The sequence below is a fragment of the Amblyraja radiata genome, chromosome 3 (assembly GCF_010909765.2).
Source record: "Amblyraja radiata isolate CabotCenter1 chromosome 3, sAmbRad1.1.pri, whole genome shotgun sequence".
In the NCBI taxonomy this organism is placed as follows: Eukaryota; Metazoa; Chordata; class Chondrichthyes; order Rajiformes; family Rajidae; genus Amblyraja; species Amblyraja radiata.
The window spans coordinates 97831446-97854807 of NC_045958.1; the positions used below are offsets into that span (position 1 = coordinate 97831446).

Sequence of the window (23362 nt, forward strand, 5' to 3'; positions counted from 1 at the left end):
TTGAACTTCTCCCGTTCTTTGTATCTGGGAACTGGACCAGCTCTGTGAGTTCTCCAGTAGACTGTGGCCAGAGAGTGGTGATCAACTTGCCCTCTGTCCCACATTATTGACCACCGACAGGCAGAAGGTGAGGAATTGTGGTGCGATGTCACTCGGCAGCACCACATGTCAGAGCAGTGGAACTCGAGCAAGATGCTGCTGAAGGCTGTGATTGATCCTTGCTGGGTTAAGACACTTCAGGATTTACAACTCAACGGCGTTGAACAAAAGTTGTCTGTGTTCCTGTGAGCTGCCAAGACAAGTAGGTTTATGCAAGTCAAAAGTGACTTAAAAGCTGACCCTCGAAATTCCTTCACACAGTGAAACAAGTTTGCACTTTCTTAAAGTTCATTTGTTCACGTGGTCTGGTCCAGAGTGCAAAGGTTGTGCACTGCATGTGCTCTATGTATGAATGACACTCATACAAAAACTGGCATACTTAACAGGCTGAAGATAGACACAAAATGCTGGAGTAACTCAGCGGGTCAGGCAGCATCACTAGAGAGAAAGAATGGGTGACATTTTGTGTCGAGACCCTTATTCAGACAGTGTTGGCAGACTGTTAGGTTTGCACATTGACATCATACACCCACAATACTCTGCCATTTGCACAAAGTAATACTGCAAGCATTAATTAACTTGCAGGCTGAAACAGACCTGAAGAAGGATCCTGACCCAAAATGTCATCAAAGATCTATAGACGCAAAATGCTGGAGTAACTCAGCGGGACAGGCAGCATATCTGGAGAAAAGGAATGGGTGACGTTTCAGGATGAGACCCTTCTTTACCAAAATGTCACCTGTCCATTCTCTCCACGGATGCTAACTGACACGTTGAGTTCCTCAATTTCTTGTGTCTTAATCAGGTCTGGTAGAGGATTATTCAAAGAGCCGACGTTCTTCTGCCATTGCAGGTGAGCTCAAGTCATTCATCATTGTCTATGTGAGTTGTTTTTAATGATCGCTCACACCAAGTCAGCACTCTAGATCCTCCTCACCACTCTCGATGATTTCAGGCCTCCTAGATTCTTGAGCTGTTCTCCCCTAGTCAGCCTGGAGCTTACCTGGACTTACCTGGGTCGGGGAAGCTCCAGTACTTCCAGCATGTGGACTTTTCTTGGTAAATGGTGCCAAAATATGCCAACTATGTGTTTGTAAGGTTTGTCTTAACTGACAAACCATTATAGAATTTCTTCAACATAATGGTTGAACACAAACTCAAAACCGATGGTAGGGCTGGGTGAGTGAGGGGGTATGGAAGGGTAGTTGGATATATCTCCGCTTCTATTACACCTTTGTTAGTTCTGGGGTTTTTTTCTTTACTTTTTTTCTTTTTCTTTTCTTCTTTCTTTCTCCTTTTTTCCTTTTTCTTTTTTTTCTATCTAGTTATTAGATTATAAAATGTTAAAACTGAAGCTGCATGAAAATTGTATAACTGTTATATCGATTTTTTTTTGTACAATTGCTTCTAACAAAAATTTAAAATAAACAAAAAAAACGATGCATTTGTGGGTTGTGATAAAGAATTTCATTGTGCCGTGCATACATGGGCGGCAGGGTGGCACAGCGGTAGAGTTGCTGCCTCACAGCGCCAGAGACCCAGGTTCAATCCCGACTACAGATGCTGTATGTACAGAGTATGTACGTTCTCCCAGTGACCGCGTGGGTCTTTCCCAGGTGCTCTGGCTTCAACCAACTCTCCAAAGAAGTACAGGTTTGTAGGTTAATTGGCTTGGTATAAATGTTAAAATTATCCCTGGGATAGTGTTAATGTGCGGGGATTGTTGGTCGGTGCAGACTCAGTGGGCCGAAGGGCCGGTGTCTGCGCTGTATCTCTAATCTAAACTAACACTAAATGTCATGATAAAGCACATGCCTTCGGTGCTTCAGTACAACTTGGGGGTTTAGTTGGAAGAGGCCATGACACTTCGGAGCTCATTTAACCTGGTTTTCTTTCAAAAAATAAATCCCCTTGTGGTCTTACCTTCCTGTTGTAAAGTGGGACTGAAATAGTTAATGTGAAGGGAATGAACCTGTGGGAAGTGGTTACCCTTCTGCTCCATGCAGCTGGGAGTTAAGAATGTGCCCTCGGTGATGCCAGTAAATTGGAAATCAATGTCATGCTTTTTCAATGGAGTAATAACATAAAATTAGACATTTTCTTTTGAACTGTCTAACAAAATTAACAGCCTAAGGATAGTCGTGTGCTATACCAGATAACTGAAAGAAGTTTTTTTTTCCCAAAAAAAGGTTGTTAATAACATAGAATATAGAACAGTGCCACATAGGCGCTTCTACCTACAATAATCCATGCGGAATTTGATGCCAAGTTAAACTATCTTCTCTGCCTGCACTCTTTCCCCTCTCTCAATGTCAGCGAGACAAAGGAGCTAATAATCAACTTCAGAACGCGCGGTGGAGTACATATTCCAATCAGCATCAATGATGCCAACATGGATATGGTTGAGAGCTTCCAGTTCCTTGGTGTTAATGTGACTTAAGCCCCTGTCCCACTCGACAAAGTAATTCAAGAGTTCTCCCGAGTTTTCCCCTGATTCGAACTCGGAGAATGTCCGTAGCGGGTCCGTAGGAGTTCGTGGATGTCTCGTAGCGGCTCGTAATGCTAACGGTAGGCACTCGGGGCATCCAGGTAAACTCGTGATGTTTTTTTATCCTTGCACAAAATGGCCACGAGTAAAAAAAATACTTGTGATGAAACAAATTGTTACTTTTTATACCTACCGTTAGCGTAGGTATAAAATTACCTCTTGAATTACCTCGTTCAGTGGGGCAGGGGCTTAACAATCTGTTGTGGATCAAGCTCATGGAAGCGACATATAAAGAAGCACATCAATACCTCTATTTCCTTCAGGAGATTGAGGAAGATCTCTCCAACATCTCTTACAAACCTCTACAGATGCTCCATACTGCCGGGTTACATCACAGCTTGATTTGGGAACAGTTGTGCACAAGACCTCAAAGAAATTACTGAGACTTGAAGCTGTAGCCCAGTCCCTCACAATGGTCAACTGCCCGCCATTGTCTCCATCTGCTTTGGGAAAGCAGCCAACATAATTCAAGATTAGTCCCACCCTGATCATTCCTTCTCCCCCCTCCCCTTCTGTCGGGCAAAAGGTACAGATGCCTGAAAATGCACACCACCAGACTTGGGAACAAGCCCGATCCACCTGCTGAACAACTGCTCCACTGCCGCCGACCAGAACGACGCCCAGTTGGCCCAACACGTCCCACAGGCCTCCCAGGGGACTGCGGTGAAGCCGGCAGCCAGGCCTGTCTGGGCCGAAAGAGCCTCAGCGGTGGCGGCGATGGGAGTCTCTGCGGCGACAGCGGGAGACTCGGCAGCGGTAGCGGATGTCGCGGTGGCAGTGGGGCCACAGTGTGGCGGGAACCTCGGTGGCAATCGGAACCTCGACATTGGGGCCTCGCAGATGATAAGTGGTGGGGCCTCGCAGATGATAAGTGTGAGGAGGGAGGGGAAGACAATGGGGGACAGTGAGGGACAGTGAGAGAACAAAGGGGGAACAAAGTGGGGGAGGGCATTCTAGCTCAGAATCCTCTGCCCAGGGGATAAGTGTGTTCGTTTGTTTGTTCATTTGTTCTGATGAAGGCGCTGTGCACACGGCAGTCAGACAACAGTCGCTTGTCCTTTTTCTTTTTGTTTTCACTTTTAATTTCAAGTTTTTGTGTACCTTGTGTGTTGTGACTATTGGTAGATCAATTTCCCTCCGGGGATGAATGAAGTTTTATCGTATCGTAGTTTCTTCCCCACTGTTGTCAGGCTTCTGAGTCATCCTTCCACAGGCTAGGGTATTGTTTGATTCACCTCTGCCTCACTACAGATGTTGGACTTTGTTTGCCTTTGGACCGGTGCGCTATAGTGCTGAGAGCTATGTTATGAACTCTATAATCCCTTTTGCTTTATCTATTGTATTTGAGTTTGGCTTGATTGTATATATGTATAGTGTTAAGATTTGATTGAATAGCATGCAAAACAAAGCTCTTCCCTGCACCTTGATGCTGGTGACAATAATAAACTTAAACCTGAACCTATCCATATCCCTCCATTCCCTGCATATCTATTTGTCTATCTAAAATCCTCTTAAGTGCCACTATCATATCTGCCTTCACCACCATCCCTGGCATTGTGTTCCAGGCACCTGCTACCTGTGTGGAAATAAAAACTTGCCCACACATCTCCTTTAAACTTTCCACCTCTCTCCCTCAATCTATCTCTCATCTTTGACATTTGCACCCCCCCGTAAAAGTTTCTGACCGTCTATAGAACCATAGAAAATAGGTGCAGGAGGAGGCCATTCGGCACTTCAAGCCAGCACCGCCATTCATTGTGAACATGGCTGATCGTCCCCAATCAATAACCCGCACCTGCCTTCCCATATCCCTTGATTCAACTAGCGCATAGAGTATCTATCCCATCTATGCCACTCATTATTTTGAAAGGTTTTTTTTCCTCTTACTTTATCTGCATGGACTGCTAATCAAAGCGTATTTATTACTTACATTTGTATTCTTCAATTAATTAATGGTGGCAAGTGAATAAATTGGCTGAGCTCTGCATCTTTGACATTCTGGTTAGTGCCTTCAGGGTATAAAGCGTGAGATGTCAGCACAAATGATCAGATTATCCTTTTATCTTGCAGGCCTGTCCACATGCATACACAACCAAAAAGCAGCTTCTGTAGTAGGTGCGAGTGTGAAATGCGTCTGATATCAATATTAATTGCCACTCAGTTGGCTTTGGTGCTCAGAGGTCCTTTTGGTAAAGGGAGTGTTTCTGCTGACACTTACCACAGGAATGTGCACACCAAATGCCACCAGCAAGTCATTTGCTCCATAGTCAAAAAGGCTTTTGGTACATAGGCCTTCATCAATCAGAGTATTGAGTTTAGAAGTTGGGAGGTCATGTTGCAGTTGTACAAGACGTTGGCGAGGCCACATTTGGAGTATTGTGTTCAGTTCTAGGCATCATATTACAGGAAAGTTATTGTCAAGCTTGAAATGGTTCAGAGAAGATTTACGAGATTGTTGCGAGGACTAGAGGGTCTGAGTTATAGGGAGAGGTTGAGTAGACTGGGCCTCTATGCCTTGGAGCGCAGGAGGATGAGGGGTGATCTTATAGAGGTGTATAAAATCATGAGAGGAATAGATCAGGTAGATGCTCAGAATCTCTTGCCTAGAGTAGGGGAATCAAGGACCAGAGGACATTAGTTCAAGGCGAAGGGGAAAAGATTTGATGGGAATCTGAGGGGTAACTTTTTCACACAAAGGGTGGTGGGTGTATTGAACAAGCTGCCAGAGGAGGTAGTTGAGGCTGGGACTCACATTTAAGAAACAGTTAGACAGGTACATGGATATGACAAGTTTAAAAACATAGAAAATAGGTGCAGGAGTAGGCTATTCGGCCCTTCAAGCCAGCACGGCCATTCACTATGATCATGGCTGATCATTCAAAATCGATACTCCGTTCTGGCTTTTTCCCCTTATCCCTTGATTGGAGTTTGGAGGGATATGAACCAAGCGCAGTCAGGAGGGACTAGTATAGCTGGGACATGTTGGTCGGTGTGGGCAAGTTGGGCCGTAGGGCCTGTTTCCACACTGTATGCAGGGTGTTAATACTCTTGACCACTGCCACACCACCATCAAATACACTTATCACTCTATCCCTCACTCTCATTTTCACCAGTCCGATCATTGGTTGATGCTGTTCCTACCGGATGACGGACAGACATTGTAGCACAAGGCAGTCCTGTGGAGGTACTCAGATCAAAGGAGGAGGACTGACTGAACTTTGTTGCCTTCCACCACAGTGAAGAATGCTGTGGTGGATGTTTGTGTTAAATTCTATTGTGGATTGTGTATTCTTTTTTTAAGTGTATCGCTGCTGGCAAACTCATTTCACTGCACCTTCGTTGGTGCATGTGACGAATAAATTTGACTTTGACTTTGAATGGAGTAGTTTGGAATATGTTCAAGAGCACTTCAGCCAGCCTGAATCAGTTTACCTCCGTCTTCACCAGTCTCGTTTTGAAGATTGCGTTTCAACAAAGACAATTAGGGTCCATCCTAGCCCCATAACTTGGATGAACTGGAAGATTCACCCTCTACTAAAGTTCAGGTTCGAGACTTTCAGGGAGGTTGACCCCAGTACTGTACAAGAATGCCATGTATGATCTCCGTAGGGCTATCATGGATGCCGAGAGAGACATCCAAAATAAGCTGGAGGCTCAGTTCAATCCAGCGACCATGGCAGGAACGTAATAGCATCAAGAGCTACAAGCTGATATCAGAGGCAATCTCCGGCAATATATCTGGACCAGATGAGTTCAAAGAATTTTACACCCGTTTTAAACAGATAAACCAACTTTCCCTTGGGCAAACGCAGATAAGTGAGACTAGTGTAGCTGTGACATGTTGGTTGGTGTGGACAAGATGGGGCAAAGGGCCTGTTTCCATGCTGTTACCAAAAGTTTAGAGCTGAGCCAGATTGAACTTGCTGCAGTGAATGGAGGTAAGCAAGGGGAGTTGAGAAGGGATTATCATTTTTTAATTAAAACAAGCCACTCATAGTCTCTCAGAAAATGTTGTCCATATATCTAATTCTCCCAAAAGGCAGTCATTTGAAACTGAACATGCTGGGTTTGCAATGGGAGAGGTATGAAGTGTTTCGAGGCCACAACAAATAAATGGTCGAAAAAACTCAACAGGTCTTTTGAGTTCCCCCCGTTCTGAGCGTCCTGGCAGTTCTGCGGAAAAAGTAAGAAATTGTAAGTGGAATAATAAATGTGGCAACTTGTAATAGGAAACAAAAAGAACTGATTAATGTGGTTCTGATCTAATTAATCTTTGGTTACTAATGCTTTAGTATTTATTGAATGCATACAAAAAGCTTGTCTTTGACTGCAAGCTATTGAAAGCAGAGCCTTTAGCGAAAATATAATTTAAATGCTGATTAAAAGTTCCAGGACTACGTAGGTTCAGCTCGGAATTGATGTGCATGTTATGCATTTTACTGCAAAATGTGAGTTCCATGAATGAAAAATGCATGAGGAAATTGATTGTATCTGGTACTCGACTCAGTCCATGCCAGAGAAAAAGCATTAGTAAACAGAACTGAAGGTTTGACGGAAGGCCATGTAAAGTCAGTTAAAGAATTCATGAAGGTTTTCTTCATTAGTTAACTGAAAGGATCAATGGGTAAAGCAGAGGTTCACAACACCATGTGCAGAATATCACAAATAGCCTTGTGCACTTGACTGTAGAACCTGACATTAAGCATAATGGTGCAGAAACAAGGAAGCGCAGATGCTGGTTTACAAAACAAAATAAAGACACACACAGTGCTGGAGTAACACAGTGGGCCAGGCAGCAACTCTGGAGAACATAAAAAGGTGATGCTTCGGGTCGGGGCCCTTCTTTAGATGCACTGCGAGAGGACCAGACATTGTAAATAGAACTTGGAAGTACATTAAACCACAAGGCTTATCAACGTCATTCATTTTGCTGTTCAGGTCAGTTGAAACAATTGGAGCCATTCCCGTACTGAATATTGACACAGCTCAAGTTCAGCTGAGAGGAAGTAAAATCTCGGACACCAACATATGAACAGAACTTAAACATTTTCAAGATGTGGAAACAAGGAAATGCAGATGCTGTTTTTTTCCCAAAGATAGACACAAAGTGCTGGAGTAACTCATCAGGTCAGGCAGCATCTCTGGAGAATCAAGGATGGATGACCCTTCTTCAGACTGAAAGTACGGGGTGAGAGGGGGGTGACGAGCTGGAGGCGAGAAAAGGTGTTACCAACATGTACTTTCCAACAACGGTCACTAGGTGGCAATGAGAAGCAATATCAGGAAAAAAAAGACATAAAGTGCTGGAGTAACTCTGGGGGTCAGGCAGCATCCCTGAAGTAGGTGGATAGGCAACGTTTGGGTCAGGACCCTTATTCAGTTCCTTGTGTCTACAATACCAAGGACAGATTATTTTTACTCCTCCCAAGCTTTGGGCTGTCAAGATAGTTCCAGCACCCCTTTCCTCGCTCCCACTGACAGCAGACTACCCAGTAAAGTGAGGATGGGAACTGAGCTGGCCTGTTGCCTTTAACCTGGGTTTTGCGATTGGAAGCACTCTGTCGAATGGCACCGTTGGTGTGACCTCCATATAAAGCGGGAACATCATGGCCTTGATAAATATCTTCCGTCGCTCTTGCATTTCCTGAAAGTCAAGGGCCTGTCCCACTTGGGCGACATTTTCGGTGACAGCCTGAAAAGCGGTTGTCGCGGCGTGACGTGACGTGGCGTGATGCTGGGTAACGCATGTAATGACGCGCGGTGTCTCCTTGCCGCTGCTGGATTTTGGAATGTTCAAAATCTTTCCGCGACACCTGCGTGTCTTATCATGTCGTGCGCCCTGTCGCACGCTGACGTATGCTGTCATGCGGGTGACGCCCGGTGACGCATGGTGACACAAGGTCATGACCTCAGCTAATTCATTTTGCGACAGCCTGCATCATCATGCGTCAACCTGTTGTCCTCCGATGTCGTAGACAGTGACGCAGCCTGTATTATCTTACCGCATCGTGTCGCAGGTGGACGTATGTTGACTTCGGCTGTCGCTGTTTGACGTCTGTGCTGTCGTATGTTGTCGCTGTTGAGGTCCTGGAAATGGTGACGTCTGCTGGCGCAGATGGTTGCAGCTTGACGTCAACTGTGTCGTACCCTGGCGTAGATTGTCGTACCACTTGATGGTTTTTCAGTGACTGCGGGCGCCAAAAAAAATGGCAAAGTGGGACAGGCCCTTCAGGCTCTAAATATACAATGTATTCCCATGAATCCTGTTGAGAACCTACGCACCCTGGCCACTCCCTCTTCCCCCCTCTACCATCGGGCAAAAGGTATGGAAGTGTGAAAACGCACACCTCCAGATTCAGGGACAGTTTCATCCCAACTGTTGTCAGGCAACTGAACCAGAGAGCAGTGCTGAACTACTATCTACTTCTTTGGTGACCCTCGGACTAGGCTTGAATGGACTTTCCTGGCTTTACCTTGCACTAAACGTTATTCCCTTATCATGTATCTCTACACTGTAAATGGATCAATTGGAAGCATGTATTGTCTTTCTGTTGACTGGTAACACGCAACAAAAACGTTTTTCACTGTTCCTCGGTACAATACGATACGAAGCAATACGATATAACTTTATTTATCCCAGGAGGGAAATTGATCTGCCAACAGTCATGAAACACAAAATATATGAATCATGAAATTAAAGTGACGAATGGAAAGGATTGGGGATGTGCAAAGATTGGGGAATGTGGGGGGGGGGGGGGGGGGGGGGGGGGGGGGGGGGGGGGGGGGGGAGGGGGGTAGGGAATGGGATGGAGGGGTGGGAGGGAAGTTAGTCTACCCTAAGGCAAATGGGGGAGAAGTTGTACAGTTTGATTGCACAAGTGACAATAAACAAAACTAAGCTAAACAAATCAGAAAACGGTTATACCAGCCGATGAAGGTAAATAATAAGATATCACACTGGGGACTCCATTGTTTCGGAGAAAAAGTCAAGCAGTTGGAATGCTGAATATTCATGACACGTTGCCGCAGATGCAAAGCCACGCTGGGTCGTGGTCATTGTAACGGCGTGTGAAAAATATTCATAGAGAGCTCATGCTATTAATTCGCTGAGCTGTGAAGAAGGACGAGGAAACTCAATCTCAATCTTATGGTGAAAAAAGATTACGCAAAGATATAAGTTAAGGGTGAGAGTAATGGTGAGATGTGTTGTGCAAAATTAAGATTAAATATTTGCAGTGCTGTTGTGAGCGGCAGAAACCACCACCCAATGAAGCTAATTTTAGAGCCGTCTTCGGTGGAAGGCAAACAGAAGCCTCATTTGTGCAAACGAAAGCTGCCTGGCTACTGTCTGGTTGACATTTAACTTTCCATTAAATCAGTGTATTTAATTTCCCAAGTGGCTGTTCTGAGCTTGTTGTCTTTTGATATTTTCACAGCCCCGTTGTTATGTTTTGTCCCGACTTGTTGATGAAGCTTGATATAACCAGGAGCCCCCAAACCTCTGCCTTCATTAAAATCAGAGCTGGTGTTGTGAATTCCTCCATTTTCTTCCTTCCTTCCCACCGGCGGGATGGTCTGCAGTTCATGATGTAACCCACTCCATGCCAAATGTTCCTGATGTTCCAAGTGGAGGGAGAGTTTGAAGAGGGGCCCCAACACCTATCCATGTTCTCCAGGGATTGCTGCCTGATCTGCTGATCACTTTGTATTTTTTAGACTTTTGACCTCCAGTGCGGAAACAGGCCCTTTGGCCCACCGAGTCCGCCTAGACAGGCGATCACCCCATACTCTAACACTAACCTAAATGCTAGGGACAATTTACAATTTTTCCGAAGCCTATTAACCTACAAACCTGTACGAGGAAACCGGGGCACCCGTAGCAAACCCACGCAGGTCACAGAGAGACCATCCAAACTCCGTACAGACAGCACCCATAGGCAGGATCGAACCCGGGTCTCTGATGCTGTAAGGCAGCAAATCTACTGCTACGCCACTGTGCCACCCTCCTCTTCGATCCAAAAGTTATGATATTTGTAGAAACCTCGAGGCCTTTATCTGTGGCTGAAAAGGAGATGAGCGTGGCAATTATTTTTTTACACAGATTGGTGGGTGCCAAGGAAGTTTCAGCCACGGGTAATGGTGGAGGCAGATACAATAGAGACAACTAAGAGACTTTTGGATAGGCACATGGATACGTTGGGAATGGAGCATCGGATGACGTGTTGACGGAGATTAGTTTAGCTTAGTATCATGTTTGGCATGAACAGTGTGGGCCAAAGGGCCTGCACCACTGGTGTTTTGTTCTATGTTCTATGTACAATCTGTGAAGATGTCCTCACGCACCCTCTCCCCTCCTCTGTCACAACACACTTCCTCACTCCCACCCTATGAGCATGGACCAGGCCAACAGCCTTAAGTAAGACGGGGTGAAGAAAAATCCACGAGACAGGGAGAAAACATGTTGTAGACCAATACTAAAAAAGAGTAACATATGATGAGCATTTGACAGCGCTGGGCCTCTACTCGCTTATGTTTCTTCAGGTTGTTTTACAGAGTTTTAATAACTTGAGAGAGCTTTCTCGTCATCCACAAACTTTATCAGATCATCTTCTTCGTTCAATAGTAGACACAAGTGCTGGAGTAACTCAGCGGGTGTGGCAGGATCTCTGAAGGATGAGGGGGAACTCATGGAAAGTTATCGAATAGTGAAAGGCCTGGATGGAGTGGAAGTGGAGATGATGTTTCCACTAGTGGGAAAGTCTAGGACCAGAGGACATAGCCCAGAATCAAGGGACGTTCCTTCAGGGTCAAAATGAGGAGGAATTTCTTTAGTCAGAGGGCGATGAATCTGTGGAATTCATTGCCACAGAAGGCTGTGGAGGCCAAGTCAATGGATATTTTTAATGAAGAGATAGATAGATTCTTGGTTAGTATGGGTGTCAGGGGTTATAGGGAGAAGGCGGGAAAATGGGGTTCAGACAGAAAGATAGAATAGTCATGATTAAATGGTGGAGTAGACTTGATGGGCCGAATGGCCTAATTCTGCTTCTATCACTTATGACCTTATAAAGGTGAAAGAAGGAAATATACTTTTAACCAGGCTTCCTTGAGTCTCTTGTGCAGCTATCCTTTTCATGGAAGCCAGCGTTCTGGAGTCTGTGATTTGAATGAAATGAGCTCAGCAATAACCAGGGAAGTGATGCTAATATTTTCTTGCATTAAAGCAAGTAGAGGAAAAAAAAGGCTTATGTTTACTCAGGTTGTTTTACCGAGTCTTAGTAACTTGAGAGAGCTTTCTCATCATCCACAAACTGATCATCTTTTTTGTTCAGAAGTGGACACACAAGTGCTGGAGTAACTCAGCAGGTGAGGCAGGATCTCTGAAGAACATGGAAAGGTGACGTTTTGGATCGGCACCATTCTTCAGACCCTGAAGAATGGTTGACGACGTGAAACGTCACCTCTCTATGTTCTCTGGGGATGCGGATTGACCCGTTGCGTTACTCCTGCACTTTGTCTCCTCGTGTCTCTTCTTGATTAGTACAGGTGTCAGAGGTTATGGGGAGAAGGCAGGAGAATGGGGTTTGGAGGGAGGGACAGATCAGCCAAGATTGAATGGCGGAGTAGACCTGTTGAGCCGAATGACCTAATTCTACTCCTATTCCTTATGAATTTATGACCTTCTGTAAACCTGCACCTGCAGTTCCTTGTTCTTACCCTCGTTCTTTCAGAAGTCTTAGTTTTCTAAAAAAGTATTTTGGATTGGTCGTGAACCTGAAATATTGCGGACTGAAGTGCTTCCTGTCAGATCTACTGCACACAGCCCCAGAGAAATTAAGGAGTTGTGAAAAAGGAATGATTGGAATGGCTACCGAGTAGAGTTATTGAAATCTATTTCATCACTCCCAGTACTTTCAAAATGGCTTTTTTTGCCACATAAATGTGTTGCATTAACATATTCAACCATTTGGGGTTTCACATTTTTAGCTTTGTAATTTGTACAAATGTGTTTTTTTTTTTGCATATTATTGTCTGGAAACAAATAATAAGAGAGAGTGAGAAATGGGACCTGCATGCTGTTATCAACACATGGCCATGTTGATTATGTTGGTCATGTGGTGTCTCTTGACAACTCAAAAAGTGTCTTCTTATATATTTTGACAGAGGGAAGGATGATAAATTTCAGATGGAATCTGCTAGTTTTGCAGTCGATCTGAAAATAAACTAATGGTTTCCCGTTGAAGTCAGAGAGTTAAGGGGCTGTCCCACTGTACGAGCTAATTCAAGAGCTCTTCCGAGTTAAAAAAAAATCAAACTCGTGGTAAGCACGTAGAATGTACGAAGTTGGTACGTCGGAGCTCGGGGACGTCTCTTAGCGGCTCGTAACGCTAACGGCAGGCAATCGGGAAACGCGGTAAGCTCGTGAAGACTCGTGAAGATTTTTCAACTTGTTGAAAAATGTCCACGAGAGCCCCGAGTACCTACGAGCGGCTATTACCGTAATTCTCCGAATTCGAATCGGGGGAAACTCGGGAGAACTCTTGAATTAGCTCGTACAGTGGGACAGCCTCTTTATACTGCACGGAACTGGGGGCCTTAGCCTAACTAGTCTTTCCAACCAAGTTGCTTACCTGAGCTAATCCATTGAGCCTGTGTTTGCCTCATATCCCTCCAAATATTTCCTATCCTTGTACTGTCTTAATGTTGTTAAGCATTGTAATTGTACGCACCTTTATAAGTTTCCTTTGGTAGCTTTTTCCAGAAATTGTCTATTGTCTATAAACCCACAATCCTCTGAGTAAAATGTTGCCCTTCACTTACCCTTTATATCATTACTTTCTCACCTTCCGATGACCACTGGTTTTAGACAGCCCGAACATGGGGAAAAAGACTGTGGCTATTCACCTTATCTATTCCTATTATGATTTTCCATACCTGAAGATGGTCACTCCCTCAGCTTCTTATGCCCCAGGGTAAAAGGTCCCAGCCTTTCCTTTAACATCAGCCCCTTCAGTCTCGGTAACATCCGCCTGAATTTTTACGGCACCCATTCCCGCTTAATTACATCCTTCCTGCAGGTGGGCCAAAGATAAGGAAATGTTTCAATACCTTTCGTCTTTACTTGTGGTGCCAATTGCGCGCCCCAGTTACTTTTCCCTCCGTTGAGGCATCAATGCTGATCACTTATCTGTTGTGGATGATAAATTGATTCTACGGTAAACAGTGATTTAAACAATTATGAATGTGGTGACAGGTTTGTGGTTAATCTCCTCCAGTTTAGAATGTTTGCAAAGGCATAGCTTAACTTCAGCCTCCATCAGTCTGAGAAAGGATCCCAACCTAAAACTCCCTCTGTCTATTTCCCTGCACGGATACTGTCTGATCCGCTGAGTTCCCCCAGCTTTCTGGTTTTTTTTGTTGCTTCGCTTCAGTCTGGACTTGGATTAATAGAGTCACAGAGTGATACAGCATGGAAACAGGCCCTTCGGCCCAACTTGCCCACACCGACCAACATGTCCCAGCTACACTAGTCCCACCTGCCCGCGTTTGGTCCATATCCCTCCAAACCTGTTCTATCCATGTACCTGTCTCACAGTTTCTTAAACGTTGGGACAGTCCCAGCCTTAACTGCCCCCTCTGGCAGCTTGTTCCATACACACACCACCCTTTGTGTGAAAAATGTTCCCCTAAGATTCCTATGAAATCTTGTCCCCTTCACCTTAAACCTATGTCTTCTTGTCTTCGATCCCCCCTACTCTGCGCCAGAGATTCTGTGCATCCACCCAATCTATTTCTCTCATAATTCTATTCACCTCTACAAGATCACCCCTCATCCTCCTGCGCTCCAAGGAATAGAATCCCAGCCTACTCAACATCTCCCTATAGCTCAGAACATCCTCGTAAATCTTCTCTGTACCCTTTCCAGCTTCATTGTTTCTAGACTTGGATTGTTTTCTCTGGAATATTAGAGGTTGAGGGGAGACTGGTTAGAACTATATAATAATTCTGAGTGGCATAGAGAGGGTAGACAGTCAGAACCTTTTTTTCCCAGTGTGGAAATGTCCAACGATACTGGGCAGAGCTATAAAGTGAGAGGGAGAGCGTTCATTAACGGAAGTGTGGCGGAAGTTTTTTTTTCACACAGAGAGTAGTGGGGACCTGCAATGCCATTGCCAGGGATGGTGGTGGAGGCATATATGATACTGGTGTTTAAGAGGCTTTTAGATAGGCACATGGAAGTGCTGGGAATAGAGGGATATGGATCATGTACAGGAAGATGAGATCAGTTTAACCTGGCATCTTGTTCGGCGCAAACATTGTTGACTGAAGGGCTGAATCCCGTGCTGCACTATCTATGGTCTATGTTCAATTGTTGCCATCACTCTAATCACAGTGGCCTGTCGATTTCGACCACTTTGGGGTTTTTTCTCGGCATTTCATTTTCTGTCGAGGAGGTGGTCAAGTTTCATTTTAGAAAAGTTGATGGAACACAGCACTCGGTCCCCGATTCAGACGAATCAATTTGTAAACGGCTGCATTGACTATATCAATTTTAAAGTAATTTTATTCAAACGTGATTTTGCAGTACAGGTTGTTGTCTCGGGTTCAGTAACTGCAGTGCATTTTGTGCAGAAATACTTACACCTGAATTCAAGTCCAGTAAATGGATTGCAGAAATCGCTTTAGATAACTGGTTTAGAAAGGTTTGTTAAATGAATTTGAATTGTACGGATCCAGTGTGTGATGTTGATCAGGAATCTGCAGTACAAACTTCCCATAAAACTTTGTGTGATTTATCTTCTGTGGAAAGGTCGGCAATGACAAGTAGCTTGTGAAGTTAAGTCCCTCTGGAGTGGGGTTACATTTGTTGAGACCTTGTGATGGTCAGGCAATATTGTGTTGCATCCTGATCATCTCTGGACACAGGGCAGAAAAAAGAAGTAAGCAATGTCATTAGAGACTCGGCGACTGCTTTGCTGCAAAGCACTTATGCTCAGTCTGCCTAGGCCTACGGGATCTACTGTTGGCCAACCATTTCAGCTCCTCTTCCCATTCTCACACTGGCCTTTCTGTCCTGGGCCTCCTCCATTGTCAGAATGAGGCCACACACAAATTGGAGGAACAGCAACTCGTATATTGCTTGGGTAGCTTACAACACAACGGTATGAACGTCGATTTCTCTAATTTTACGTAACTTCATCTCATACTTCCCTCCCCTCCCCTCCCCCTTCTGCCTTGCCACCATTCCCCTCCCTAGTCATTCTACCAGTTCCACAGTTCTCCACATTGTTTCTCTTGAGATCACACCTTCCCTGGTCAACAATGACCCTACCAGGCACGTTCCTGCCTGAGATAGACACAAAATGTTGGAGTAATTCAGCGGGACAGGCAGCATCTCTGGAGACAAGGAATGGGTGACCTTTTGGGTCAAGCCTGAGGTCATTGTGGCTGGCCCTGATTATTCCCGGTCTTTTCTCACCTCCAACTCATCATCTCCCCCTCCCCACCCCTTACCTTCAGTCTGAAGAAGGGTCCAGACCCAAAACGTCACCAATCCTTTTACTCCAGAGATGCTGCCTGGCCTGGCCTGCTGAGTTATTCCACCATGATTCTATTTTGGAAGGCGAACGATTATTAAAACAATAGGCAATAGGTGCAGGAGTAGGCCATTCGGCCCTTCGAGCCAGCACCGCCATTCACTGTGATCATGGCTGATCATCCACATTCAGTATCCCGTTCCTGCCTTCTCCCCATATCCGCTGACTCCCCTATATTTAAGAACTCTATCCAACTCTCTCATGAAAGCATCCAGAGAATTGGCCCCCACTGCCTTCTGAGGCAGAGAATTCCACAGATTCACAACCCTCTGGGCGAACAAACATGTCACTATTTTAATCCAGCCATCAGCCATTAAAATGCCTTGACATCTCATGGTTAGTGCTTGAATTGCACATCCATAGCAGCCTGGAAATGGAGAGCGATTGTTAGCACAGCTTGAAAAGGTTAAAGTGAGAGTTGATCAACCTGCTCCTGGGCACAGTTGCAGTTTGAGCGTTAAACAGCGACAGGTCCAGAGATTGAGCGGCTGTTGGCAGTCACACTATCAGCACACTGTTCAGCCTCACCATTTGAGGAAGCGTAGATTGCAACAGATGCCGGCAAAGATGTGATCTAATTACTCAGCGAAAGGTGTGCGTTGTTCAGAGCAGCACAATGGTCGTTCCACAGCTGCTGGTGCACAAACTCTGCGATGGGCACCTTTGTGGGTGTTGTTCTCACTTTTCCTCTCACTCTATAATCTTTGTCTTACGCACAGTCTTGTAACTGAGCAACTGCTGTTTTATCACTATTGACACCAGTTAATGAATCCTGAGGATTTGATGTGATATAATTGTGAAGCTATCAGCTAAACATCCGCACTGCAAACTGTTCGAAACTGCATGGCAAATTTTGCCAGTTGCTCAGAAATGTTCCCTGAACATTGCAAGACTCTGCAAACAGAAGGCTGTGTCTGGTAGCCACGTCATGAAGTAGAAGGTGCTTTGGGATGGCATAGTGGTGCAGTTGGTGGAGCCTGACCTGCCTACTCTATTTATGTAGCTGGTCCAGTTTAGATACTGATCAATGGTAATCAGGTGACCAATGGTGACCAGGATGTTGGGTGTGAGGGACTTGCTGATGGGAATTACATTGACTGTGAAGGGTTGGTGTTAGATACACTTGTAGGAGATGGTCGATAGGGTGGAGATGGTGATAGAGTTAAGGTCTTAGGATGGAGATGGTCATGTGGTGAGGATGGTCATAGGGTGGAGATGGGCATGTGGTGGAGATGGTTATAGGGTGGAGATAGTCATAGGGTGAAGATGCTCATAGGGTGAAGATGGTCGTAGGTTGGTGAGGGTCATGTGGCGGAGATGGTCATAGGATGGAGATAGTCACGTGTTGAAGATGGTCATCGCCAGGAGGTGGCTGTTGTTAAGAGCGGGTCTTGGTCAGCACTTTTATTGAATGGATGTTACTGCCACACGTCAGTCAATGCCTGAATACTGTCTAGCTTTGCTGCACACCAGCATGGACTGGATCATTGTCTCACATATAATGAAAAGCTGATGCAAAAAATACCAAGAGATATTTGAGCACTCGTGAAGTAGTATGTGAGGCAAGAGTCACTACATTCATGCATACTTGAAGAGCCCGTTTTGGTGAAAAGTGATGATGTATTGCCTAAAGGCTTAGTTGCTTCTCGGAAGAGCTGTACTATTTATTAGTCTTTTGTTGCTTTCTTGCAAGATTGACAAAATAGTGAAACCTCAAATCTCAAAACTGAGTGAAATTCCTCAACATTGATACCAAATTGAAGTTATTTCTTCTCCGCTGAGTTAATGGCCGAAATTGAATTGGGTGCAATCTTAATTAAAATGATCCTGATGTGAATGACAGTCATAGAGTCATACAGCGTGGAAACATGCTCTTCAGCCCTACATGCCCACACCGACCAACACGTCCAGGAGCGGAAAAGACTGCACAAAGTTGTGACAACGGCCCAGTCCATCACCGGCTCTGACCTCCCCACTATCAAAGGGATCTATCAAAGTCGCTGCCTCAAAAAGGCAGCCAACATCATCAAAGACCCACACCATCCTGGCCACACACTCATTTCACCATTGCCATCGGGAAGAAGGTACAGGAGCCTGAAAACTGTCACATCCAGGTTCAGAAACAGCTTCTTCCCTACAGCCATCAGGCTATTAAACACGAGAACAAATAAGCTCTGAACTACAACAGACTATTATTGTTATTGCACTATATTTGTTTATTTATTAAGTGTGTGTGCATGTGTATATATACGCACTGAACTATTTTTTCATCCGTTATGTACTATGTTTACATATTCTGTTGTGCTGCAGCAAGTAAGAATTTCATTGTCCTATCTGGCACATATGACAATAAAACACTCTTGATCTACACTAGTGCCACCACCCTGCATTTGGCCCATATCCCTCCAACCCTATCCTATCCATGTATATGTCTGAATGTTTCTTAAATGTTGCAATTGTACCTGCCTCTACCTTCTCCGGCAGCTTGTTCCATACGCCCACAATCCTTTGTGTAAACAAGTTACTCCTCAGGTTTATATCTTCCTCCCCTAACCTTAAACCCATGTCTCTGGTTTTAGATGTTCCTACTATGGGCAAGAGACTTTTTGTGTTGACCCAATCTATTTCTCTCATGGTTTAGTCACCTGGAATAAAATTGAATATTAATTATTTAGTCACCTAAACTGCAATGCACATTTGGTACTGTTTGTTACAAGCTAATCCCTAATCTTGGATCTTTCTTTTAGAACCAACATCTTCCTCATTTGTCATGGAAGCTACCAAAAGATTCAACGTTGTGATGTCCAGTCCCACAACCACAACTGTTCCTGCTTCAGGAAGGAGAGCCAAGGCGACCATAACGGTGGCACCCGAGATCCCTCTGTTAATTCACAGGACCACCATGAAGACACCAAAAGTATCCCAGCCCCCTCCGGAGATTCCAGAGTGCTGTGAATCTACAGACAAGCGAGACATATCTTGGCCCAAAACCCAGCCAGGCGAGACCACGAAGAGACCATGTCCTCTCGGAACAGTGGGTAAGAAGTCGTTCGTATCGGTTAAAGCACATACAGTCTAATCTCATTGTAACGGACCACATGGGAGGGAGGGAATGGTGTCCGTTATTGCCGATTGTCCACTCTAACCAAGAAGACTTGGGACTTTTAGACTTTCATGAAACAGGCCATTCGGCCCAACAAGTCCACGCCGACCAGCGATCACCCCGTACACTTGCACTACCCTACACACTAGGGACAATATATTACAACTTACCAAAGCCAATTAACCTATAAGCCTGAATATCTTTGGAGTGTGGGAAGAAGCCAGTACACCTGAAAAAAATAATCACGCGGTCACGGGAAGAACAGACAAACTCCAAACCCATAGTCAGGATCGAACCTGGATCTCTGCCGCTGTACGGCAGCAGCTCTACTGCTACGCCAATGTGTAAGGTGGTGGGGGAAGGGGGGGGGAGATACCAATGAACCATTAAATATTTACTGTATTGGAAAAACGATCAATAAACATACACTAAACAATGCACGTAATAAATGGGACAGGACGCAAAATACATAATACTTTAAACATTGTAAATACATTTTATAAAAGTGAACATACTATAATTTATTTTACCTATTGTAGATGATAGAAGAACTTGTGGCGTGGTGATCTTTAAATTTAAGATACGGTAAATTTTACCCTTGAGTCAGTGGAATTATGATGCTCCGTGTCTGTGACCCACCACTTGTGGTGAAACAATGAACTAAATTGATTGTCCCTGATATGAACAGACGCCTCGGTTACAACAGATTTCATCCTAAATCAGTTATTACACGGTCCGTGATAACAAGGTTAAACTGTAAACCAGATATTAACTCTAACATGATTTCGGAAACTTCAGGTAACTTAACTTCTCTGTTTGCATCAGACTTCCATCTATGATATTAGTTTAGCTTTTTTTTTCCCCCATTGGGAGTGGAGGATAAGCCCAGCTGGGAAAATCTTCCTGCTCTGTATTTCACAACTCTGTGGATGTAATGAGTAGTGATTCAGGTGCTATCATACACAAAGTGCTGGAGTAACTCAGCAGGCCAGGCAGCACCTCTGAAGAACATGGATAGGGGACGTCTCTGGTCAAGACCCTTCAGCTTAAGAAGGGTCTTGACCCAAAACATCACCTAATCATATTCTCCAGAGATGCTGCCTGACCCGCTGAGTTACTCCAGCACTTTGTGTCCTTTTGTGCATTAACCAGCATCTGCAGTTCTTTGTTTTTACATTCAGGCACTATCTATGGTCTCTACATTGAAGGGATGCCTCAACAATTTTGGTAAAAATGTGTTGGATTCTCGGAAAGGTTTTGTTAGTGAAGCAATAGGCAATAGGTGCAGGAGTAGGCCATTCGGCCCTTCTAGCCAGCACCACCATTCACTGTGATCATGGCTGATCATCCACAATCAGTACCCCGTCCCTGCCTTCTCCCCATATCCCTGGACTCCACTATCTTTAAGAGCTCTATCTAACTCTCTCTATCTAACTCTCTCTTGAAAGCATCCAGAGAATTGGACTCCACTGCATTCTGAGGCAGAGAATTCCACAGGTTTACAACTCTCTGGGTGGAAAAGTTTTTCCTCATCTCCCTTCTAAATGTCCCACCCCTTATTCTTAAACTATGTCCCCCAACATCGGCAACATGTTTCCTGCCTCTAATGTGTCCAATCCCTTAATAATCTTATATGTATCAATAAGATACCCTCTCATCCTTCTAAATTCCAGTATATACAAGCACGGTCGCTCCATTCTTTCAACATATAACAGTCCCACCCGGGAATTAATCTTGTGAACCTCGTGTCATCTCTGACAGGGTTAAACTGCATGGCCATGGAGGTATGTTGTAAATAAAGGTCACTGAATGAATGGGGGAAGTTAGAGGTTGAATGGGGAAGTTATTGATCAGGTCGGGGGGAGTTCCCCCCGCCACGGGTACCATGTAATCCCGTGCTTCCTGCTCCATGGTCGGATAATCGGCGACTAAACCGTCTCCCCCACCTGGTTTGCCAGGTAAGGAGGGGGCTGTGGATCCCCAGCAGGACCAAAAACAAGACCTGTCAAAGGGCGGATGAACTTCTAGCGAACCAACAGGCATCCACACTTCAGTAGAAGTTGTGATCACTGTCGTACAGAGCATTGTAAGGAATGATGATAAAGCACACACACACCAAAATCCTATACTTCCAGCTGCGGAAGTCTGCAGGAACTGGAGGACAGAGATGTGTGGTGTGTCCGTCACCGTTCCCATTGGAAACCAGCCCCACTGTGTCATTAATGTTTTCAACGATGATGGATGAATGAATGAAGTTAGAGGGTGAGAACACAGGCAAAGGAACCTGGATAATGGAATGTGAGAGTTGTGAAATACAGAGCAGGAAGACTTGCCAGGCTGGGTTTGTCCTCCAGTCCGATATGTGGGAGAAGGGAGGAAGAAAAACAAACTAGCTAAACGTATCATAAATGGATGACTGATGCAGACTGAAAAGTCCAGTCACCTGAAGTTGTCGAATTGAACACAAGTCCAGTAGATTACAACATGCCCAGATGGAGGTGCGTACAGGCGACATGTCGCGGGGTAACGCCTGTTTGGTCGTGAGTAGTCGTCCATAGGTTTGTACCTTTCTCTGGTCATCACAGGATTTTCAACATGTTGATATTTTTCGGCGACCTGCTGCGACTATGACAGGTGCCGGCAGTTGCCGAAAAAAATCGCGTAAGTGGGACAGGCCCTTAAGGACTGTGCTTGACAGTTCTGTGTTCTATGTTCATGTTTTTCTTGATATTTACAGGTATGGCGGTCTATGCTTGCTTGTCACCTGGAGGATACTGGGATCCGTTGGGTCCGGATCTGAGTAACTGCAGCTCTCCATGGATAAACCTGCTGTCTCAGAAAGTAAGTCAGACGATAAAATATTTATCCAGGAACTACATTGGCCTTAAGCCACCATTTCTGAATTTGTCCTGTCTTTAATGCAACCTCAGTCAAGAAAAACAGCATGGAACCTGGTTGTTGTCTGGGGGAGGGTGAGGGGGGGGGGGGGGGGGGAAGAATACATTGAGAGGAAGAGAATACATTGTGAAAACAGGTGGCACAGTACCACCTTGGTAGATTGCTGCCTTATAGGGCTAGTGACCCGGCCAGGTTTGATCCTGACTAGGGGTGCTGTCTATAGGGAGCTGGTACATTCTCACTGTGACAGGTTGCGTTTTCTCCGGGTGCCTGAGTTTCCTCCCACCTACAATACAATACAATTCATTTGTCACTTGAACCTCATAGAGGCTCAAGTGAAATGTTGTTTCCAAAGACGTGCAGGTTTGTAGGTTAATTGGTTTCTGTACCTTGCCCCTAATGAGTAGGATGCAAAACTGCGACGACATACAACTAGTGTACGGGTGATCGCTGGTCATCATGAACTCAGTGGGTCGAAGGGCCTGCTTCCACGCTGTATATTGAAAGTAAACTAAATTAAACTGAACTGAATCAAATTGTAAGGGAGATGTGGTCAAAGTAAGCAGCAGACTCAGAAGGGTCTCGATCCTTCTCTCCAGAGATGCTGCCTGTTCCACTGAGTAACTCCAGCAAGGAGTAGGATATTGAATTATGTGAGGTAAGGGAAACAAGTAGAGTAGCTATGGAAACTATGAGATTCAAAGAAGAGGAAGTACTGACACTTTTGAAAAATATAAAAGTGGATAAGTCTCCAGGTCCTGACAGGATATTCCCTAGGACATTGAGGGAAGTTAGTGTAGAAATAGCAGGGGCTATGACAGAAAAATTTCAAATATCATTAGAAACGGGAATGGTGCCGGAGGATTGGCGTACTGCGCATGTTGTTCCATTGTTTAAAGAGGGTTCTAAGAGTAACCTAGCAATTATAGACCTGTTAGTTTGACGTCAGTGGTGGGCAGAATTTAATGGAAAGGATACTTAGAGATAATATATAGAAGCATCTGGATAAACAGGGTCTGATTAGGAACAGTCAACATGGATTTGTGACTGGAAGGTCATGTTTGACTAATCTTTTTTAAATTTTTTGAAATTGATGAGGGTAAAGCGGTGGATGTT

At 44.8% G+C, this 23362-nt stretch overlaps 1 protein-coding gene across 8 annotated transcripts in view; it reads left to right on the forward strand.

Annotated features, from left to right (window-relative positions):
• adgrl3 (adhesion G protein-coupled receptor L3) overlaps window positions 1–23362 on the forward strand; it is a 618558-nt gene that overhangs the window by 469751 nt on the left and 125445 nt on the right. For all 8 annotated transcript variants that reach the window (XM_033018411.1, XM_033018412.1, XM_033018413.1 and 5 more), the window contains 2 exons: window positions 18993–19283; window positions 22086–22189. In XM_033018411.1, coding sequence (XP_032874302.1) covers window positions 18993–19283; window positions 22086–22189 — 395 coding nt within the window. The remainder of the gene's footprint in view (window positions 1–18992; window positions 19284–22085; window positions 22190–23362) is intronic.